At 47.5% G+C, this 22,186-nt stretch overlaps 1 protein-coding gene across 4 annotated transcripts in view; it reads left to right on the forward strand.

Moving 5' to 3' along the window:
• CSPP1 (centrosome and spindle pole associated protein 1) overlaps positions 1–22,186 on the forward strand; it is a 1,841,309-nt gene that overhangs the window by 1,668,775 nt on the left and 150,348 nt on the right. For all 4 annotated transcript variants that reach the window (XM_069621145.1, XM_069621146.1, XM_069621148.1 and 1 more), the window contains one exon: positions 4,187–4,250. In XM_069621145.1, the coding sequence (XP_069477246.1) occupies positions 4,187–4,250 (64 nt within the window). The remainder of the gene's footprint in view (positions 1–4,186; positions 4,251–22,186) is intronic.

Raw genomic sequence — 22,186 nt, forward strand, 5'->3', positions numbered from 1 at the left:
TTGTTCACAAAAAGATAAGTCTGGATGCTATGGCCAGGGTATCCCTTCCCCATGTTTTTAGCAAGGGACAAGGTGGGACTCTGGAGCACAGCACACTCCTGGGCTTCTCCAGTACGAGTCTACAGTTTCTTGTAGGTATATCTGGACCTTCGGTGGACAAGTCTTTCCTAAAAAGTCTCTTGCCTCTGCTGAGGGCCTGATATATCAAATTTACAAAACAAAAGTTCCTTTCCGATTTCTTCTGTAGGGTGAGGACTCATCAACCCTAGATCCCCCTCAACTGTGCTCAGATCCTCTCACTTTGTTAGCCTCCCTCCGTCGGGTTCACTACGGCCTTTCATTCAGCAGAATTTCACTTGTTGTATTCACGTGTCTCAATAATCTTCTTAAATAATCTTTCACTGTGGACATCCCTCAGCTGGGTTCACTGTCGTGAACACAATGTTCTCAGATGGGTTACTGTTTACCCTAAATCGCAGGCTTCCCTCAGTCGGGTTCACACTTGCCTCATTTTCAAAGTTTACTTTGTTTAGCTTTCTCTTGGCATCCCTCAGCCGGGTTCACATTTGCCTTCACTATGTGCCAAACACTTTCGACTGCACAAGGGGGTTTGGCTTGACCCTCGTATGACCACTTTGACATCTCACGCCGGCCTCCCCAAGGCCACTTGGTACTTGTAGTTTCTACAACAACGAAGACTTTTGTCTATGCACAGGATTTAACATAACTCGCTGCAGGACCACTTTGATTTCTCAGTTTTACACATCCTCTTTGTTCAGGAGCAGTGCATCAGAGTCCTTCGAATGAGTGCCCACATGGTGCTGGACCACTCGAACTCTGATGTCAAGTACATGCTCAAACCAAACCATGAGCTTACATCCAGTCCGTTCCTATCAGGTTCTTCCAACTCACCGGCTGTGTTTGTTGGCGTTTATTTTGCCACTGGAGTCAAGGACGGTACTAAGATGTCAACCTGGTCTCCCCGCCCTGGCTATCAGTGCAGAAGGGTTCCATGTACCATTGACATCCATCACACCATTCGCCAGCTGCAATTCCCGGTCTTATGTTTCTTTTGTCGGAGGCTTCACAGGTCTCGGTTGAAAAGGGCAAGGGCATATCCCTCCTTGACGTCCTTTCAGGTCTCACTGCCTTTCTCCTCCGTTTGAACTGCCGTCCTGGAATGACTTCTTCCTTGTATGGTTGGCCTTGATCTTCGTGTGCTCTCATACTCCACCTTTTTATCCCTGTGGGGAAGGGAAAGAGCAGTCAGGGTGGGTATTTATTGTCAATTGTCTGACTCTGCCTGGCCCTCGTCTTGGGACATGTCAGGCAAATGGCCCTAGTTTTAGTCCATTGTTTTTCACAATGTAAAAAGGTCTTTGTGTCGGGAAGGCGGGGGCGTGAGGTGTAGGCTTTCTAATATACTACGAGGTAGGACGGGGAGCCAATCCTCCTTGCCTCACGCCTGCAGCCCCATTCTTCTGTGGTGGCCACAGCCTCGCTTTATTATAAACCATTGTCTTCCTTCACGGGAGTCACTTCCAGTTGCCTCTCCAAAGAGGACAACGTTCTTGGGGGAAACGCTGTTACACCATCTCAGGGCTGCATCTGCGCTGGCCAACGAGGATGCCGTCTTGGCTGCGGCTAATCGGAATCTGTGGTGGGAGCTCAGAATTTTCTGCCCGATCACCCTTTGAACAAGCAAACCTCCTTCAAGGCCAGTCTGGCAGATGCCTGGCCATTGTACAGGACCTCATGGAGTCTTCGGTCTCACACATTGACACATCCAGCAGAGGGCTGTGCCTCGGGGTCGAGATGAGGACGACAGCCTGGATGGCAAGTTTTCAGTGGGAGCCCCCTTCACCTGACCGGAGCCTTCCCTGGTGGTGACGATGGACTCCTCTCTTTCGGGCCAGGGGCTACTCTGGAGCGCTAAGCGAAACATGGAGTTTAGTCCAGTACGGAAGCCCTGCTTCATATCAATCTGCTCGAACTCTGGGCAGTGGGCCTGGCCCTCAAGGGATTTTTGCCCCTAGTCAGGGACAAGTCGGTTCAGGTCAGGACGGACAATGTTTTACCTAAACAACCAGGGTGGCACCCGTTCTTCCCCCCTACACCCAACTCCTACGCATGGAGATGGTTTCGATCTGGGAAATGGCCCCTGATGGAGGGGATTCGGATTTCAGCAGTCCACCTTCCGGGGGACAGCAATGCAGAAGCGAATTAGTTGAGTCACTTGGGATTCAACACCTACGAGTGGGAGTTGCACAAAAACTTTGTTGCCCCTGTTCCAGCATTGGGGGGGTTTGCAGACCTGGATTTGTTCGCATTCCCTCGGAATGCCAAGTGCCCCCAATTTGCTTCATGGGCAGGTCAGGGGTCACTGGGAGAGACGCCTTCCAGATCTGTTGGCACGGCCGCAGGTGTTGTGCATTCCCACCCATCCCTCTGCTCCAATGTACCCTCTGCAAGTTCCTGGCCTCCGTGGGTTGCAGCCTCATCTTGGTTGCCCTCACTGGCCTTAGAGACCCTGGTTTTCAGATCTGCTACAGTTGTGCTCCCAGGGTCCCGTCCATCTCCTTATACCCAGCAGGGGCTTCCTGCGCAGCAGGGCGGGCCAGTGGAACATCCGGACCCAGCCAAAGTGGCTCTAGCGGCCTGGTTCCTGATAAGCCGAGGCTTGAGCATGCTCAATTTTCAGACGACAAATGGGACATCATTCAGCAGGCCATGAGGCCCTCGACCCCGTCCCAGTATAAGAGGAAATGGACTAGCTTCTGTCATTGGGCTCGCAACAAGTGTCTTGATCCTGTCACCTGTCCTCTGGATGATGTACTGGCCTTTTCAGCCCACCTGGCTCATTCTGGAGTGCAGGTGGATACTTGCTGCATGTATTTGGTGGCCATTGGGGCTTACCAGAATTCCCCTGAGCATGTGTTTTCGGCAGCCAACTCCGTGGTTAAGGCTCACCTTAACGGGGCTGTCTAGGCTATTTCCTCCGGTGTATAGACCACAGTCGGTCTGGGACCCCAATGTGGTTCTGGCGGCTTTGCAACGCAAGCCTTTCGAGCCAATGGCTTCTGTGGACATCCGCTTGGTGAGGTTGAAGACTGTTTGATTGGTGCCTCTCTCCTCTGCATGCAGGGTTAGCAAGCTGTAGGCGTCATCTTCGTGCAAGCCCTTCACCATGTTTCACAAAGACAAGGTCCTCTTTCACACTCACCCTAATTTCTTGCCCAAGGTGGTCTCGCCATTTCATCTAAATCAAGAGATCAATCTACCAGTGTTCTTCCCGAACCCGCAGTCAGAGGCTGAAAGGGCCCTGCATTCTTTGAACCTCAAGAGGGTCTTCATGTTTTATCTTTCTCAGACAAATCCTTCAGGAAGTCCAAGGCATTGTTTGTGACTTTTGGGGGCTCCTCCCCTGCCTCTCAGGCTTCCATCTCCCTTTGGATGGTCCAGGCCATTTAGGAGGTCTACACGGCTATGGGCAAACCCGTTCCTGAGGGGATTCATGTCCATCCGGTCAGAGCTAAGGCCACGGCTGTTGTGTTTCAGACATGCTTCTTGGGATGTCATCAGCAAGGCGGCTACTTGGGCCACTCCATCGGCCTTCTGTAGGCACAATTCGCTGGACACCAGCTCCTGGCGCAATGCAGAGTTCGGTCAGGTGGTTCTGAAGAACCTTTTTGTTTCATTCTAGATATGAGGCAGGTTATCACAGCTCCACCCTATGTTCTTGTTCGGTGGAATCACCCATGAGGATGGAGAAAAGGGGACAGGATGTATGAGTAATTAAAGTTACTCATTGTAGTGACTAGAGTACTCCTAGTCCCCTTTCCCCATACGTCGCCCCCAGTAGTATGCCAATGGCTTATAGGTAATATGAGTAGCCACATATCCAAGCATCCAATGTGTTCAAAGGGGACTGGGGTGAGAGGGCGGGGCATTCCCATGCCTGAGGCCACGCCCACGCGCTATACTAAATTTAACGTGGGAGCAAATGTTTTTGCTGCCAAAGGTTCTGGTACCGTCCCGATGTTGGGGGACGGCCACTATGGGCTGAGTACTGTACTCTAGTCACTACAGTGAGTAACTTTCATTTATGACAGTAGTTAGAAACCATGATTTCTTATAGGAACTACCATTTAAAAATTGTTTTGATTAATATTTTTTCTCCTTGCAGTTTCGTAATCGGCCAACTGATCTCCTAAGAACTTCCCTTTTAGAGTCCGAAAGCGCTTTTATTGGTAAGTTTATTATATTGATATTTCAGAAGTGCTGGAGTGCTTCATTTGTATGCTGTAAAATATGAATGTATTTTGAAGTGAATTTAAAGTATAGAAAAAATGTGTATTTAACTAAACTTTTGTCCATGTCCATGGATATGTAATAAAAAAAAACCTGTGTGTGGGAATTATGTAGCTCAAACCTAGTTTGTAAACTACAGCGTTCTGTACCTTACAAGGAGTTACGTAAGTGTGAAGGGAGCTAATCGGAGGTGGGCAGTAAGAGTCTGGTTACATTTGGGTATTGGGCGGTGCAGCGTGACTACGCCAAATTTTGATAGCTTAATTCAATTTAATGTTTTAATGTAATCTAGGTTTGTAATGGATTTCTTCCTCCCACTGATTGCTCATCTAAGATATCTATCTCTCAGCGCAGCTCTTAAAAAACATTTCCCACCACCAGGGTGAGCAGCATGGCTCTGCAACAGTTCCTCTCGACTATGCATCCATCACAGGATATGATGTCAGTGCCAGTATATATTGAGGCACTGTGCCTCGTGACCTTGGATCCTTTTTTCGGCACACACTGTTTGCTTCAGGAACACTGCTTTATGAGAAGTTTGACATTAACAGCATGTCGATTCTGACGAATACCTCTCGGTTTATGCCCTGTGTCTATGTCAAATGTCTGTTTCCAATCCCACACAATTTGTTTATACTGTTTGGGGTAAGGACAGGACTGCAGGTAATGTCTGTCGATGAACCATACGGAACTTCGGGAGCAGGCAATGAAGCTCTTCATCTTTTTCCACAAGGAAAACTACTTTAGACAAACTTTTTCGATGTCGCCATGTGCGGTACACCAAAACGATGAACGTTCCACTGTCTGCAAGGATGAAAAGGAGCAGGAGTGCTCAGAGTGCAGTTGGCAGCGGTGGAAGCAGCCCCTAGAACACTCAGAGAACGAGTTTCCATACAGACCACTTTCAGCTGAGCACTCATCTCTTCAAATCCCCTGTAGAAGGGTACAGTTGCCAACAGTTGGCAGCAGTTGGCAGCATGGAAAGTTAAGCCGGGTGGTCTAGCACATACTGGAGGTGAAAGAAAATGTTGGGTAATTAAATGCTTCTTCAGCAGCATTTGTAAATCATCGAGGTTGAATGTATGATTTACGAAGTAAAAATGCTGACTCTGGATCTCCGGCCACCCGAAGTCTGAAAGGTAGGCCATACTTGTACCCCTTAAATACATTGGTGTACCCCCTGAAATACAGGGGACCCATAATCAAGCTCACACCAGATTAAATGCACCCCTCTAGGGAATTAAGGCCATGAGTCTATCTTGCAAGAGATAACAAACTTTAATATTTACAAAGAGGAGGATTGGGGGGTGGAATGGCAGAGGACACTGCCATTCCGACCAGCATACCGTCTTCTTTGGCTGGCTCCCAGGTCCTGAAGACTGGTGCTGGGCCTGGAGCTTAAATACTCTTGACTTTGTTACTGGATACCAGCAGAGCTCATCCAAAACTGTTCTTCTTGCCATACAAGGGATGCTGCAGTCTCTAGTGTTGCATGGCCAGGTTTACATTTAGACCAATCCTACTTTAACATACTTCTGCCTCTGCAGGAATACATTTTGCTCTTGTTTAGCATTATTTGCTACGTTAAAAACATTGATACATAAACACATCTTCCTGCCATTTTCTCAACACTTTACTCAACATAATTATATTTGTTCTGGTCCAGTAATTTCTACAAAAACCCTTATATTTTGCATATTATTGCATTGTGTGCATGAGCACGTACATTCTGCTATTCTTAGTCTGCATGGGCTTTTGATGAACAGAAACAGCTGCTCATCCACTTCCTGTGCTCTGCGAGAGCTAGCCTTAGTGACGCAATGCCTGTAGTCTACTTTTAGCACAGGCTACATTCCTTCTGACAGAGAGCCTGCTTTGAGATAAGCTAAATACAATGTAACAGTTTTACAAATATATTCAGATAAATATTTATTTGCACCTTATATTTAAGTCCTATTTTCATTTAGTGGCTGGCCATGCCTGTGTGTGATTATTTTTGCATGAAAAAAGCTTTCTCAGTGCTATAGTACTTAGAAGTCTTTCCTAAGGTAAAGCGCTTGAGGGGTGCAGGAAGGCGCTAGCTCCTCTCCAACAAGTCCTTGTCTATACAGGCTGTAAATTCAGCCTCTAAGTTGAATAGAGGTTTGGATCTTAGCCCTGTTATGGCCTCTATGCTAGAAGCTAGTAATCCTCACTCTGAATTCTCACCTGCCCTGCCTAAGACATCAAAGCAAGCCTTTGTAAAATCCTCTGATAGATTGCTTTTCAGCAAGTGCTGGCGCTTCAGAGAAAATGTACTCCAGTAGCAGAAATGCAAGTGGCAAGCAACGTCTTATCAGCTGCCAATAAAACTAGCCAGAGCTGCTGCCTGAAACATTATCGGACTTATTTGCAAATTATTGCATGATGATTGGTGAATTTATTGAGGGTCAAGGACAAAAGGATCTGGGGATCAGGAATAGAAAACTGAACAAAAGACCTTGAAACATGCTCTTTCTTTGGGATCCTTTTCACACTCCCCCAGAATATTTGCTGAGCAGTTTTTGGTTTCATCGTTGGATTCATCTTACTTATCCTCTCCCTCACATGACACTCAACTTTTGAGCAGAGTGCAGGGACCTGGGGAAATCACTAATCTTGGACCTGCCTTTATATCTGCGCTAAACATGGTGTTAACCTTAATGATGGACATGTACGATAACATAAGAACAGAAGTAAGACAACGCACTCTGCTCCTTCGCACCATCAATCAGTGCCTCAATTCCTGGGCCCCTCATGATGTTTTTAATCCTGTGGTGGCAAATTTGCCGGATCTATAAACACACATGAACCATGACTGTACAGGGGCCGATAGCCATTTTGATTGAGGAGATAAACGACAAAGAAAATGATTGCTCTTGTTTACCAAACAATGTCACCTCAACTCGTGAGATTGAAGCATTGACTCCAACTTCTAAAGGTCTTGCAAAAATGTAAACAAATCAAAGATCTTCTCGAAAATGTCCAGGGTCCCTGAGCTTAAATGAGCAAAATGACAAGGCTATTTCCAGCAAGCCAGATATTTAGATGAAAATGATGGATTGTAGCAAGCCTTAAAAGAAAATGATTAGACAAAGAGGGCGCTAGAGGACCACCCAGTATGGTGGCTCCTCTGTGAGCTCCCCAAGGGCTCCGAATCAATCCTGTTTAATCGCGGCTATCTCGACTCGCTGGTGTGACTTCCCAGCATCTACAACTTCTGGAACCCCGTGGGCGGTGTATGTCCAAGAAACTGCATTGAAATTTGCGCCAGGTACTCTGTTCTGGCTGGTGGCGCGACCCGTGCTAGATCGGGCCTGTGGAGGTGTGGGAGCGGGCTGCTCCGAATCGCGGCAAACGGCTGCTGACGGCCCCGCAGTCCTAAGAGAGGAACACCCACGCCCGAGGATACGGGGCGGAACGCGGATTGGGCCCACAACCCGAAGGCAGCCCCGGAACAGAAGCTCTGCTGCGGTGTGGCCATGAAGGAGGAGGGGGCGGCTGGCGTGGTAGTCAGCTGGCGAGGGCCGCTCGCCACAGGTGAGGAGGGCGGCGGAGGACCCGAAGGCTCCCGAGGCAGGGGGGGAGGTGTGCGGCGCAGGATGTCTGTTTGCGGCTGTCGTGCGGGTGCCAGACGGGAGTGGACGCCTCCCCGCGGTGCACCGCCGCGCACTACCGCACAAGGTTTCCGGGTCCCGGCCCCTCCGGGTGTGGGGTTGGGGGTGAGGAGGTCCTCTCCTCCCTGGCTCAGATCAAGTTGCGCAAGGGCCTGCGGCGCCGAGGGCCTCTGCCCGGTTTGGACTGTTTTACACTGCGGCTGATTACCAGCACGCAAACAGAGGTTGCCCCCAGAACACTGCAACTTACCGGGACTCCCCCGGGGCGTATCCAGGCGCTTCAGGTGCTCAGCGGGTGCCTCACTTCCCTGCTCATAGGAATTACCCTAATCTCTGCATGCTACTCCATACTCCAGGGGGGTGAGGCTGTGGAACTGTGCTCACCCTCCATTGAGAGACCCGGCGTCGGACCAAGTAACACTCAGTTCCACGCGACTGCACCACAGCGCCGTATCTGAGTCCACCCCCTGGAGTGGTTCTCCCAGCAAATACGCACACCAAGCAGCCCTATCCCGCATGATCTCTTGCCCTGCGGTGGTGAGTCACAACTGACGTCCGGAGAGATAGACGCCACAATGGGCAAGCAAGACAAAGCACAGAGGAAACTCAATTTTGGCGCTCAGCATGCGTCCAAAACTCCTAGACACGACATCGGCCCAGAGTCTCCACCTAATCATGGCGAACTGGAGAAGGAACAGCAGCAGCAGATTGACACCCGTGAGATCCTCCTAAACTCAAATCAGGGATAGGGAATCTTGATAGCAAAATGGACACGTTACCGTCCAAGGTAGATCTTCTCCAGCACCGGCTGGATAAGCACAAGGACAGACTGGATAATGCTGAACAGAGGATCTCGAACCTGGATGATGGCGCTGCCTCGCTAACCACAAGAGTAACCTTCCTTGAAAACCAAATGAAGACCATCCTTGCTAAGAATGAAGACTTAGAGGGGCGCTCACGCCGTAATAACATTAGAGTGATAGGATTGCGGGAACAACCTTGTCCTGGCAAGATGGAAAACCTTGTGGAGAAAATGTGTAGACTTATTTGGCAGAGCGGCATTCTTGCAATTATTTGTGGTTGAAAGGGCTCACAGGATCCCGGGCTCCAAGCTGGTCCCTGGGGCACCCCTGCACCCGATTATAGCAAAACTGTCGAATTATAAGGACCGAGATACTATCCTGAGGCTGGCAAGGGAGAAAGGGAAGCTTCAATATGACGGAGACGCAATACAACTCTTCCCTGACTTCTCCCCAGCAGTCCAAGCCCAAAGAAGATCCTTCACTGCGGTCAAACAAAGGTTGCAGGAGAATCAAATCACCTATTCGATGCTGTTCCCGGCAAAACTCTGCATTCAGTTTGAGGGTAAAACTCACTTCTTCAACTCGCCCGAAGAGACCGCCTCGTTCCTCGATGTGCGTGGTTGCAAAACCTTGAGTGGCGGCAGAGCACTTCCCCGAAGGGAGCGTGTCGAGACAAACTCAACGATGCGTCACAACAAAGTAGGATGATCGCCATTAAAGTCGAGATTTTATATACCGTTGGAAAGGAGCGCCTTCTCCTGGGAGGTCACTTGCGCCTCACACACAGCAGTACTATGCTTAGTTCAGGGGGGAAACCAAACGGACAAGTTGGGGGTTGTCTGTGTAAGATATTGTTCACTAAAGTTAATAAGTTATAATAATAATAATAATAATAATTAGGCACTTATATAGCGCTACGAACCCTCAGGTATCTGAGCGCTGCTTATTATTACCCACGGTGTGTGGTGCTCCTTTATCGACCTCGGAAGGATGAAAGGCTGAGTTTGGCCCCGCCGGGATTCGAACCTGCGTTAGCAGGCTCTGCACAGATGTCAAAGCGAGCGCTCTACTCGCTGTGCCACTTGCACCGACCGGTCCCGCAAACTGCCCTCGCCTCAAGGAACACGCCCGCTACTACAGATGAATCTCTGCCCGCAAAGATCCCTCATATCCAATATAAGGTAGCAACGTGGAACATTAGGGGTGGCAACATCCCCGCAAAAACAAGGAAAATCCTGCAGTTCCTCAAACGCCACAAAGTGGATGTTGTGTTGCTCCAAGAAACACACCTGACCTCACAGAGCGCCTCTGGGCCCACAATTGGGGCTGCCATCGCTACTTCTCATCCTACTCCTCGTATGCCAGGGGAGTTGCCACCCTCATCAATCCCAAAATTGGCTTTCGCATCAAGAAAGTTGAAAAAGATGACAAGGGCAGAGGCCTCCTGGTGCAGGGTGTCATTGCCGGGAGGGATGTCACACTCATAAACTCATACGGCCCTAACGTGGACGGGGCGACCAATTTCGATTGGGTCCTTTCTCGACCTGCGCAGCGCAGTCCAACAACCATCATTTGGGGGCGGCGACCTCCACACCCATCTGGACCCGCACAAAGATAAATCGCAGACCACTGCTATTCAGACATCCAAGGCGAGCCTTCAAGTGCAAGAGATTTGTAAAGCATTTAACCTAGTCAGCATTTGGATGCACCAAAACTGGAAGAAACGCGAGTACACATTCCATTCCGAAGTTCATCATTCCAATTCACGCATAGATTACCTGCTTGTTTCCGCCCAAAGTACGCTCCAATGGGATTGCTGTCAGACCCTCCCAAGAACATTTTCAGACCACGCCACAGTGACACTCGAATGCTCTCTCCCCAACACAAAATCATCGGCGCCGCACTGGCGCTTCAAACCAGGTGCGCTGTCGGACCAAGCATTTGCGGCTGAGCTACGGGAGGAGATCATATCCTTCATAGACATCAATCAGAACTCTGTCCCCTCCGCTGGGACACTATGGGAGGCGTTAAAATGTTACATACGGGGCGTGTGCATCGCTAAAGAAAATGGAATCTTAAGGATGATTCGTCATGAACTAACAATCAGCGAAGAGTGTCCGAAAGTCCTGGAACAACAGATCACCGTTACCAGCTCCAAGCAGGCTCAGGCTGAACTCAAGGAGGAACTACTCAAGTTCGGGGCACTCGTGGAGCGAGAGCTGAAGTTCCTTCGCCGTGGTCACATGATCCGCCAGTACGGTGAGGGGCAACGCCCTGGGGCGCTTTTAGCCCACCTATAGCTGGCGACAGGAAACCCACTCTGGTAGAAAGAATCCGCACCTCCCAGGGGACACTAGTTCACACAGAACCAGAAATAAGACACCTTCGCGCCTTCTACCAAAACCTATATAACACGCAATATTCAGACGAACCAGAACATTTACACGACTACCTAACAGACACTGAACTATTCTGGGTTGAGCGCAATTTGCGCGAGCCACTAAATGTCCCCATTACTCAGGAGGTGATCCTTGAAGCAATAAAGAGTCTGCCTAATACTAAAGCCCCCGGTCCTGATGACCTAATAGGAAAATTTTATAAATCATTCGCTCCATTAGGAGCCCCCCCCCCTTGCTAAAGGTGTATGAGGAAGCAGCTGAGAAGGGCATTCTCCCATTGACCCAGAGGGAGGCAAATGTAATTCTACTGCATAAAAAAAAGACAACCGCCCCCCCCCCCCGAGGAATGCGGTTCCTACAGGCCGATTTCCCTAATAAATCTTGACAATAAAATACTGGCCAAGATTTTGGCCGCCAGGTTAATCCCCCGGATGCCAGCTCTGATTCTCCCGGACCAAGCCGGGTTTGTACCTGGACTTAACACAACATTTGGCATCAGGAGATTTTTTGGGGCCATAGCAGCAGTGGAACCCATGCAACAGGCGGCGGTGGTCCTCCTGGACGCCGAGAAGGCCTTCGATTCCGTCGAGTGGCCCTTCATGTTTGCAACACGGGCTGGGTAACCAGTTTATAAAACTTGTGGCCCTTCTATACAATAAACCCCAATCCACTATCATTTTAGGTTCATCGAAATCTGCGCCGGTCTATCGCCAGCGCGGGACTAGGCAAGGTTGCCCTCTGTCAGCGCTCATATTTGCGCTCTTGATGGAACCGCTGGCCTCCGGCCTGCGCTCCAGGCACCTCCACAGAGGTCTCGCTATAGGCCCCCATAAGGTGGTCATTTCCCTCTATGCTGACGACGTAGTATTATTCATCCAAAACTGAAAGGAAAACTTAAATCCCATAATGCAGGAGATAATCGAATTCGGCCTCGTTTCAGGCCTGAAAATGAATCACTCCAAGATAATTTTTCCCCTGACGCACTGCACCAGCAAATTCACAAATTAATTTGATTGCAAATGGGAGTGGGCTCATGTGCGCTATCTCGGGATCCTCATATCGTTGACTCACAGGGACATTGTTCAGGACAATTATGAAACCACATTTAAATCCCTTCAAGAGAAGGTGGCCAGATGGAAATCTCTCCCACTGACACTCTGGGGTAAGGGTCTCTTTAGTGAAGATGGTGATTCTGCCCAAACTCCTCTACCTTTTTACCAATATACCGCTCCTGCTCCCTCAGCATTTTCTGGGGAAACTGAAGAGCCTCATTCTCGAGCTGATTTGGGCCAGCAAACCGGCAAGGGTGGCTTACTCAACTCTCATATTGCCAACAACTAGAGGCGGTCTCGCACTCCCCGACCTGGAACGATACTATTGGTCCGCACAGGCACACTTTCTCAGCTTTTGGTACTCTACTCATTTTATTAGACCCCACGTACAAATAGAACGGGCTCTGGTGTCACCCAATCTGTTGAGAGCAGTGTTAATTAGCCAACTACTGGTACCATACTCCTCCACTGAATGGGGTGCTCACAACGTACGCTATCTGGAAACATATTACTCAAAAATATGGTGTAATAGTCAGATACTCTCCGGCGTTGCCCATAAAATTCATTCCAGGGATATCTTTGACAAATAAGAAGGTGATACTTCAATGGGTAGACAAAACACACGTTCAATCACTGGGTGACCTCTTTGTAGAAGGAACATTTCTATCCCTCCAACAGGCCAAGGAGAGACGAGGCTCCTCCTCTCTTGATGTATTTATATACTTCAGGCTGCAACATGCCATCCAGAACATCTTCCCTTCATTCCCACAGCAACCTCCAAAGTGGTCACTACTTCATAACACCATTCAAGCACAAGGGGAAGGTAGATTAGTCTCCTCCATATATAGATCCCTTCTAGCAGACATGGCACCGGTAAACACTTACTAGAAGGCAAGGTGGGAAAAAGCACTACAGACATCCATCCCTGACGAAGATTGGTCTTACATACTCAATCAGACTCAGAAGGTAGCGCTAAACTCGAGGGTTCAAACTCCTACACTTTCATTACCTGCATCAAACTTATCACACCCCTGCTAAGCGGGGCAAGAACAATCCAGACTCTGAGGCAGAATGCGAAAGGTGCGGGCAACCCGCGGCGTACTTTCTTCACCTGGCCTGGCGCTGCCCGGCACTATCCAGATTCTGGGCGCAAGTCATCCAAGAGACCGTGGCAATAATCGGGGAGGAACTATCACCCAGTCCTGCCGTCGCATTGCACCGGTAGTAAGAAAACTTGCTAATATTTTTCTGATTTTGACGCGTAGAAGGGTGGCCATGGCATGGGGTCGGGGACTCTCCCCCTCTGTCGCAAAATGGCAAAAAGATGTGCTTTACTGCCAAGACGTGGAGACTCAGTTTATTAAAACACTTCCCCTACATGCACGTCCTGCGGACATCTGGGGTCCCTATATATCTTTTCTGATGAACTCTAAGCGGGATTCCTCGTCCGCCTCATCCCCAGGTTGAACCGCTGGTTGGCCGCTAATGGGCAGACGGTTCCTGTGATGCGTTGAGGGCAAACATTACCAGGCGCTCTGATATAATGCTGGTACAAGGAGCTGCGGTGGGAGGAGGGGTGGGACGGGATCGGGAAGGCAAGGTTGTTAAGGTGCACGTTATTTGTCCTACTGTTGGCCTGAATGAGTTTTCAACTCTCATTTGTTTCTATTTTTGTATGAGAAAGCATAAATAACGTTTTTTTTAAAAAGAAAAGAAAAAAGAAAAAGGCTAGACAAGTGCAGACTATCTGTGAGAATGCAATTTCTATCAAGGAATCTGGAGGCACCCCTATGAAGCACCTAAGTGACCAGGGAAGAGAGCCCCTGGTTTGTTTCACAAAGGAGGTGGGTACCCAAATGAATACTATAATTCTGTCTACATCAGGAGAGAACTCATTGATAACTGATCCTATAGTTAACCCGGAACATAAGATAAGAACCTCAGATGTATCGACTGGGGAAAGGATTTACAATTGCAAAAAGAATGGAAAGAACTCCAATCCATCCTCAAAAATGATACTGGAATTCATATTCTCGGACAGATGCATACCCCTTCTTAACAGGTCAAATAAATTGGCGTTAATTTATGACATCCCTAATTTGAGACTTAACTCTTCAAGAGAGATTGCCCTGGTTGAATTCCTGGATGACAGCACAACAGATCTGGTCGCTCTAGAGGTCCCATCAATGGTCATCCGGGAAATGCTATCTGAAACTGACAATTTCAGACAGATGGGCTACAATATAGCTGTCAAGTCTGAGAGCAATCTGCATACGATGTGGCTACTTCCTGCTTGTAGACAGGATCGTGTTTTTCAAATTAAAGAGTTTAAATTAATCCAGAAAGTTTGAATACTGATAGGATTGGGAACATAAAACATCTTCCTTTGGAGAGTACTCAAGACTGGTGCTGGTTATCGGCAGCACTTAATGAAAACCCATGCCATCCACGGGGTACCACACACTTGGTGATTTATCTTTCAATAAAAGAGGTCATCGTCCTCTTTTACCGAATATTCAACTCTGTGCATCATTGAGGCTGCATTTCATTGTCATTCTACAGGAAACATGGCTAACGACCCGCATCAATTTTGACGGTTATCATATCAAACATCAATTTGCAACAAAAGGTCCACAAGGATGTCCCTCTGTAGGCCTTTTAATAGCAATGAAAAACTCATTGGGCTTGCCGCAGGCCAGTTCTGACCTAAGTCTTCCAAGCCTTTTGGCAAAAAGATACCACATAGTAGAAGAATTTTCCACAAGAGATCTCCTAATCATGACTATTTATTGGAACGTGGCCAAAAGTCAAATTATTCCATTTATATAAAAAGTGAAAATGTGTGGGTTTGTAGATTTGCGTACGTTCCCTATACAATTCCACACCGTTTCATCAATCTGCACCACATTTTGTACAGTCACCTGTTAGGACGCTCCGGACATTACTGGCTTCACGACATCTGGACACCCCATCCGTTTCCCCGGATTTCAGCAAAAGTGAAAATGTGTAGGTGGGTTTGTGACTTGGCGTATGCTCCCTATACAATTCCACACTGTGTCACCAACCTGCATCAGATTCTGCACAGTCACCTGTACCTATGAGGGAATGAAAGCCCAGCCCACGCCGGATATATCGGCTAGTTTCTTAATAAATTAGCGAAGGTTCTAGAAGACTGGTCTCTGGAATTTGCTTCTAGTACTAACTCCAATGGTTAAATATGGTCATCCTTTCTTTCATAATTGGGAAATGTTCATCCTAAATGGTAATGAAGGGGGTGAGTTTGAAGGTTGAGATACATTACACAGAGGCTTGGTCAATGCGTATTGATTACATGTTAGTAAATATGTGTCTACTCTATAGATCCAAAACATTTTACATCACAGCCACAGATTATAGTGACCATAGCATGTTATCAGCTCATCTTCTGCTCCCCCACACATCTCTAGAGTGTGGTGGCATATGAAATGTGGTAGTCAATATGGCAGGTAACAGAATCTCTTGGAATTAAAGGAATACTGGAAAGGTGAATGGATTAGTCACTGATGCTTGTTATGTGGATGCCTCATTGAGAAACTTATTAGCATCTCCTTTAACTTTCGACTTATTTCTAAGAGATATTATTGATTTCCTGAAGACTAAACAAACAGTAAATAACGCCATATACATATGTTTAATGCACTGACACAACAAAAAAGAGATATTAAGGGGAGATTAGATACATTCAAAGGAGTCGAACTTTAGAAACCAAAATATGCTTAAATAAGTCTACATGCCAAATATTCAATAATTGGATCGAGCAGAACAAATATCTAGCACAAGGTGCAACGGAAACCGTCAAAGATTTCTTTTTCCAAAGAAGATCGGAAACTTTTGTACCCTAATTCATTATTTGGAGTGCCTGCAAGGGGATATGCAGACAAGCCGCATCATAGAATCTGAATGGGTACACCACTTCCATATGCTATATGTGGAGTACTAAGCCGGTCAGATAGCACAACGAATTGAGCGCTCGTTCTGTCATCTGTGCATGCAGGCAACTCTGCCTTTCATCCATCTGAGGTCGATAAATTGAGCACCACACAGTGGGATAATAATATCAACTGTCATTGCAGCGCTTAGATACCTGTGGGCTTGTAGCGCTAAATACAACTAAATATATAGTGTTGATATTTTTAGACTTGTCGCAAGAATGATAGAAGCTAAATAGGTTCAAAATTTTGCCTGTGGATATTCGAATTTCAATCAAGATGTAATTCGCATGCTGCAGGTTCAAATGGTATATCAAACTTATTGTGGCATTATGTACCCGTTCCACAGGCAACACCGGTGGGGGGGGGGTAATGGCCCACACCCCCAGTTAATGGCTCGAGCAGGTACATAACGCCATTAGCACCCCAGCCAAAGCAGCAACCTGGGGTGCTAAAAAAAGGATTTTCCTTCCTACAATGGGGCACCGTGCGTGTCCGCCGTAGGAATGAAAATCCTTTACCAACATGGCCACCATGGAAAGGGAAGAGGAGCTCCGTACGGAGCCCCTCTTCCCTTTCCATGGCGGCTGTGGGAAGCTGAGAAGAGGGTGCGGCTGCAGCAGCAAGGGCTGCTGCAGCTGTGATAAGGTAAGTGGAGGGGGGAGGCACCCGGTGGTTAAAGAAAAAAAAACAGGGGTGGGGGGGGAGATATCGGCAGAGAGAACCAGCTGTCAGATGGCTTTGAATGCAGGCTTGTACCGGCGGTTCAAGTCCACGTTCCTAGCCACCTGATTGGCTGACACCCCTGCCCAGGGTGCTCATTATGAAACAAGCACCTGAATTATGGGCCTCTGTTTTATGTACCCGCTTTACTAATATCATTCTCCTTAGGAAGACACCAGCATCCTGGACACACTTGCATGTAGTCCCTATTTATATAAAGGGAATCCAGATGATCCGCTAATTATAGGCCCATTACGTTACTGGATATCAACAGTAAAATCTTCTCAACTCTAATGTCGGGCAAATTAGAGAAATTGACCATTTCTTCTGGACATTTAAATACACTAAGTCTGATTTTAGAAGACTGGTCGATACTTCCCTCAATGGGACAATTTTGAACCTTATAGGGCAGTAAGAAAAACTCCCCCTGCATTTTTTCTTTGTTTTGTAGATTCCAGTTCAGCTTTTGATTTGGTAAATTGCATGCAAACGTATGGAAGATTCACAATAGAACCAGTTATTAAATATTATGATGCAAAAGCGATACCAAAAATAATGCATGGCCTAAATTGTATATTTTGGATATAATGGAAGGAAATGTATCTTATTGAAGCAGTTGTGTGCCGTGGAGTCTTGCGGAAGCCCACTGGTCTGCATTTGGCAATAAGGTACGAGCTGGGCTTATTCTCATGGTTCTACCTTAAAAGAACGAAGCCTAAATAAAATATCGACCGCTGGCATTCCTTCTACCCGCCACCCCTTTACCTGGAAATACTGTGCCCCACACACTTAGCTTGTTTACTTTACCTCTGCCCTCTCCCTGCAGCGTCAGTTCCATCTCGTAATTATGGGTCAGAACTTCTGCCGCAGGGTCCCTTTCTTTTTTTTTTCTTTGTGTAGCTTGGGTGGCAAAGGGCCCACTTCTGGGCATAGCCGGCCCACTCAGCCCATTGAGGCCCAAACATTTTTTACATTTATTTTATTTATTGTGCTTTAGCCAAAACAAATCATGACTTTCAACACAGATCTAAAATAAAAACATTCATTCAGAACACATCTTCTAAATAAATAAGTAGTATTAGAAAAGGAAAACAACTTAAAATTAGACTCATGATTACTACTAGTCATTACAGGAATCACTTAAATGTACTAATTCAAAGGACATGGATAGTTTCAACTCCTCCTAGTCAAATTTAATTGCCTCAGAATTATCACCACCTCCATTGTGAGACATCAATGGCCGAAGCATGTCTGGAGATGCTTGTGGTCTCGTGCAGAAGGGATGTAACCTAGCAGTTTGGGCTGGAAGGCCCCTTTTGGGGTGGTACCAAGCCTGGTTTGCATATGGTTTTTTCCCCCTAATGTAATGGCTTGGCAGGCTGAAGAACGATTGTCTGGAGGGTTGCCCAGAGTTATGCCAGAGGTTAGGATTAATTCCAAACCTTCCAGCCATCACCTCATTTTGTTTTTCCCAACTCCGGGGAAACCTCAGGCTTCTTTTCAATGCAGGTTGGTCAAGGTGGTAGAGACCTTAATATTATCAGCCCCTTCCAGACCTAACGTTCAATTTGAGGTAAGTAACAATCTTGATGAAGGTCTGCAAAGGGAGACCCTTCTGCCTTTTAACACAACAGTAGAGGCCACAATCCTCGAGTTATGAACAAAGCTACCTGGCACCTTTTTGACGCAGCTTTTTCTTTGCTCGCATGTCTTCCGTGAGAGTCTTGTGGTCCAGGTGCCCATGGCCAGCCTGTAAACATCCTCCTCCTAGGATGCCTGGGGGAGAAAGGTTTTTGGCTCGGTCAGTTTGGCCCATGGGCCATTAACGCTGCTTGTTCCCTGTCCAAATACTCTTTTGGCGTCTGGTTCAACAGAGCACCTGCCGGTGGGAGAGATGAGTGCTTCGAGGTGAGTGCTTCAAGGCTTTGGTTGGAGTTGGCAGGGAGGCATTCCGCCACATTCTAATGTTGGGCCGTGACATGACTGCCTGCACATACAATGGCTACACTGATGGTCTTGCCATTGATGTTCAGGATAAACTTCTGGACATGCAGTTTGACAGAAACAACCTGTTCGGAGCGATGACTGAAAGTCCCTCAAAGTTCCAGTCCTCAAGGGCGACTGCCAAGTCCGTGGGTTTTAATGTGCAACAGCCAGCTCCCCCACTGGTAGAGAAAAGGGATTTTGTCTTTTCCCGTCCTAAGCCCACAGTTACTGGGACAGGCTCCGTTGGGCAAACCGCATTTGTTCCGCCGCCCAACCAGGGGCAAGGGGTGGTTTGTCAGCCTCTGCTGTGTCCTCAGCAGCCGCAATTAGGAAGCCCCTTGGAAACAAAATTACACCAAATGACCCCTATTAGGGGCGGGGGGGGATTTCCCTGTTAGGCAAGTAATGGTGTCTCACCACTTCCACTGCCAAGAACTTCTAGGTCATTCAACAGGGATATTGCCTCACTTTTGCTCAATGCAAGTGAGGCGATATCCAGACCATCCCCCACCAAGACAGTCTGCCTCTGTTGGAGGAAGTCCGCCAATGTCTAACAAAGGGTGCTATAAAACAGGTGCCCCAATAATGAGGCAGGTGTAGGTCCACTGGAGTGATCAAAGAGTACCTGTTACCCAGAACTCTTGAGGTTTTAAAAGGTTTAGGCCTGTAAAAGTTACTTAACCTATTTTATGTAATGGAAGTATACACTAGTGAAACCCTTGCTCTACACAGTTGAATGTTTGAAGAAATTGTGTTCAGAGAAGGGCCTACCAACAAAGGTGAGTCAGTGCAAAGAGTTATAGATCATTTGGTGTCTAGATAGTGCTTTACCTCCTAGTAGTTGTGTAAATTATGCTGGCCTAGTAGTGTGAATGTAGTTTTGCATGACCTAGTAGTAGTAATGGTCCTGTATTTGTTGCAACCTCAGAGGGTACATTTGGTTCTGACGAGAGAGCTTGTCGATCTCGTGTCAATAATTCTGAAGCTGAGGCCATATGACTTGAAATGGGGAAGATTAGCTTCAAGGAAATGGAGCTTACATATATGATGGCAAAGATGGAGTCTAACAAAGTTGAGAAAGAAGAACAAGTTACTTCTTACCTTGTAACGTTCTTTCGACGGGATGTTCCTCCGACGTATTCCTCATCTTAGATAGCTCCTTCCAGCTCTGCTGGCCTCGGAAATTTTTTTCTCTAGAGGGCGCTGCGCGTCGACGTCCTCCGAGTCGATGTCCCTCAACAGCCGCCGTGTCGACGTCATCTTGCCTATAACGGCCGCGCGCAGCGTCCGTTGCTCAGTTCCGTTTTGTAGCCCACAATAATACTTTCTGGACTAACTAATCACCCTGAAGGAGCGTAAGCTGCAACAACAAGGGAAGTAGAACTGCGGGGATGGATGGGAGGGTCGATGAGGAATACGTCGGAGGAACATCCCGTCGAAAGAACGTTACAAGGTAAGAAGTAACTTGTTCTTCGAAGGGATTGTGTCCTCCGACGTATTCCTCATCTTAGATAGGCTCCCATAGCAGTATTCTATTATCGGAGGAGGGAGTACTGACTTCACGCTGTCTTCTATTGATGAATAGAATGCAGTACAGCCCTTCCAAACCTAGTCTCTTGACTGGAGGAGGAATCCAAATTGTAAAAACGTGTAAAGGTATGGACAGACGACCATGTAGCGGCCGCACATATGTCTTTAACCGGCACGCCTCTTTTGAGGGCTGATGAAGCTGCAATACCTCTGGTCTAATGAGCCCTTAGGTTTTGAGGGGGCTCTTTCCCTGCCAGTTTATAACATTCCAGAATGGCTAGAATGATCTGCTTAGTTATTGGTAACCCCAGCTTGTGACCTGCGTAACCTACAAACAGCTGGTCTGCCTGTGTTATCCTGGCTAGTCTACTGATGTAAAAACTTAAAGCCCTCCTAGGGTCTAGCCTGTGTAACCTCTCTTCCTCTTTCCCCGGGTGAGGAGGAGGATAGAAAGATGGTAGGGTAATCTTCTGAGTGATCTGGAATTCAGAAACCACCTTTGGGAGGAAATTAGGCTTCACTTGCAGGACAACTTTGTCTTTGTGAAATATTGTGTGAGGGGGTTTACAAGAAAGAGCTTGTAATTCGCTCACCCTTCTAGCAGATGTAAGTGCTATTAATAAAACAGTTTTAAGGGCAAGGAATCTTAACGAACAAGAATGGAGAGGTTCGAAAGGTGTACCCATCAGGAAAGTTAGTACTAAGTTTAAATCCCATAGGGGAATTTAGAATGGTCTTGGGGGATAAACATTGGTTAACCCCTTTAGAAACTGTATTACCAAGGGTAATTTGAAATAGGATGGTTCTTCCGCAGTACGCTTAAAGATGGATAGCGCTGCGAGATAGCCCTTAATGGTGCCAACTTGAAGGCCTGAATTTGCCAAATGTAGTAGGAAGGACAAAACCATTGGTGTACCACATGAAAAAGGGTCGATATTCTGTTCTCTACACCAGCTGCAAAATCTGTTCCAACGGCAGCGGTATAAAGACTTTGTTGCTGGCCTCCTTGCCGAAAGCAACACCTCCATAACATCATCAGGGAAGTCCCAATCCTTGTACCTCAGCCTTTCAGAAGCCAAGCGTGAAGGTTGAGGGTTTTGATGTCTGGATAGAGAACCTGACCTCCCTTCTGTGAGAGTAGGTTCTCTCTGAGTGGAAGTCTAATTGGAGGGCAGATGGACAAGTCTAGAAGGTCCGGGTACCACGTTCTCCTGGCCCAATCTGGGGCAATTAGGATCATGGTTCTCCGTAATCTTCTCAACCTCCTGATCATTTGAGGAATGACAGGGACCGGTGGGAACGCATACAGAAGCGGAAACTCCCAGTCCACTATGAACGCGTCTCCCAAAGCTCCTCTCGGGGGAAATTCCCTTGAGCAGAACAGGTCGCATTTCCTGTTTAGGCTGGTGGCGAACAGATCTACCTGAGGGGTTCCCCAAAGGGCACAGATCTCTTGAAGGACTTCCTGAGCTAGCTCCCACTCGTGGGAGACTGTGTTCTGCCTGCTCAGAGCGTCCGCTGTCAAGTTCTTCTCTTCGGCTAGGTGAACTGCCGATAGAGAGATTCCTTCTTGGATTGCCCAAAACCAGAGCTGCATCGCCTCTCTGCACAGGGGTAGTGATCCTACGCCTCCTCTTTTGTTGAGGTAATGCATGGCCACCGTGTTGTCCGTCATTATCAGGACGTTCTTCCCTTGTACAGCTGGCAGGAACGCCTTCAGCGCAAGTCTGATGGCTCTCAGCTCTAACAGGTTGATATGTAGTCTGGACTCTGATGGAG

Source organism: Ambystoma mexicanum, chromosome 5q, assembly GCF_040938575.1.
Source record: "Ambystoma mexicanum isolate Mex_15411 chromosome 5q, UKY_AmexF1_1, whole genome shotgun sequence".
Taxonomy (NCBI): Eukaryota; Metazoa; Chordata; class Amphibia; order Caudata; family Ambystomatidae; genus Ambystoma; species Ambystoma mexicanum.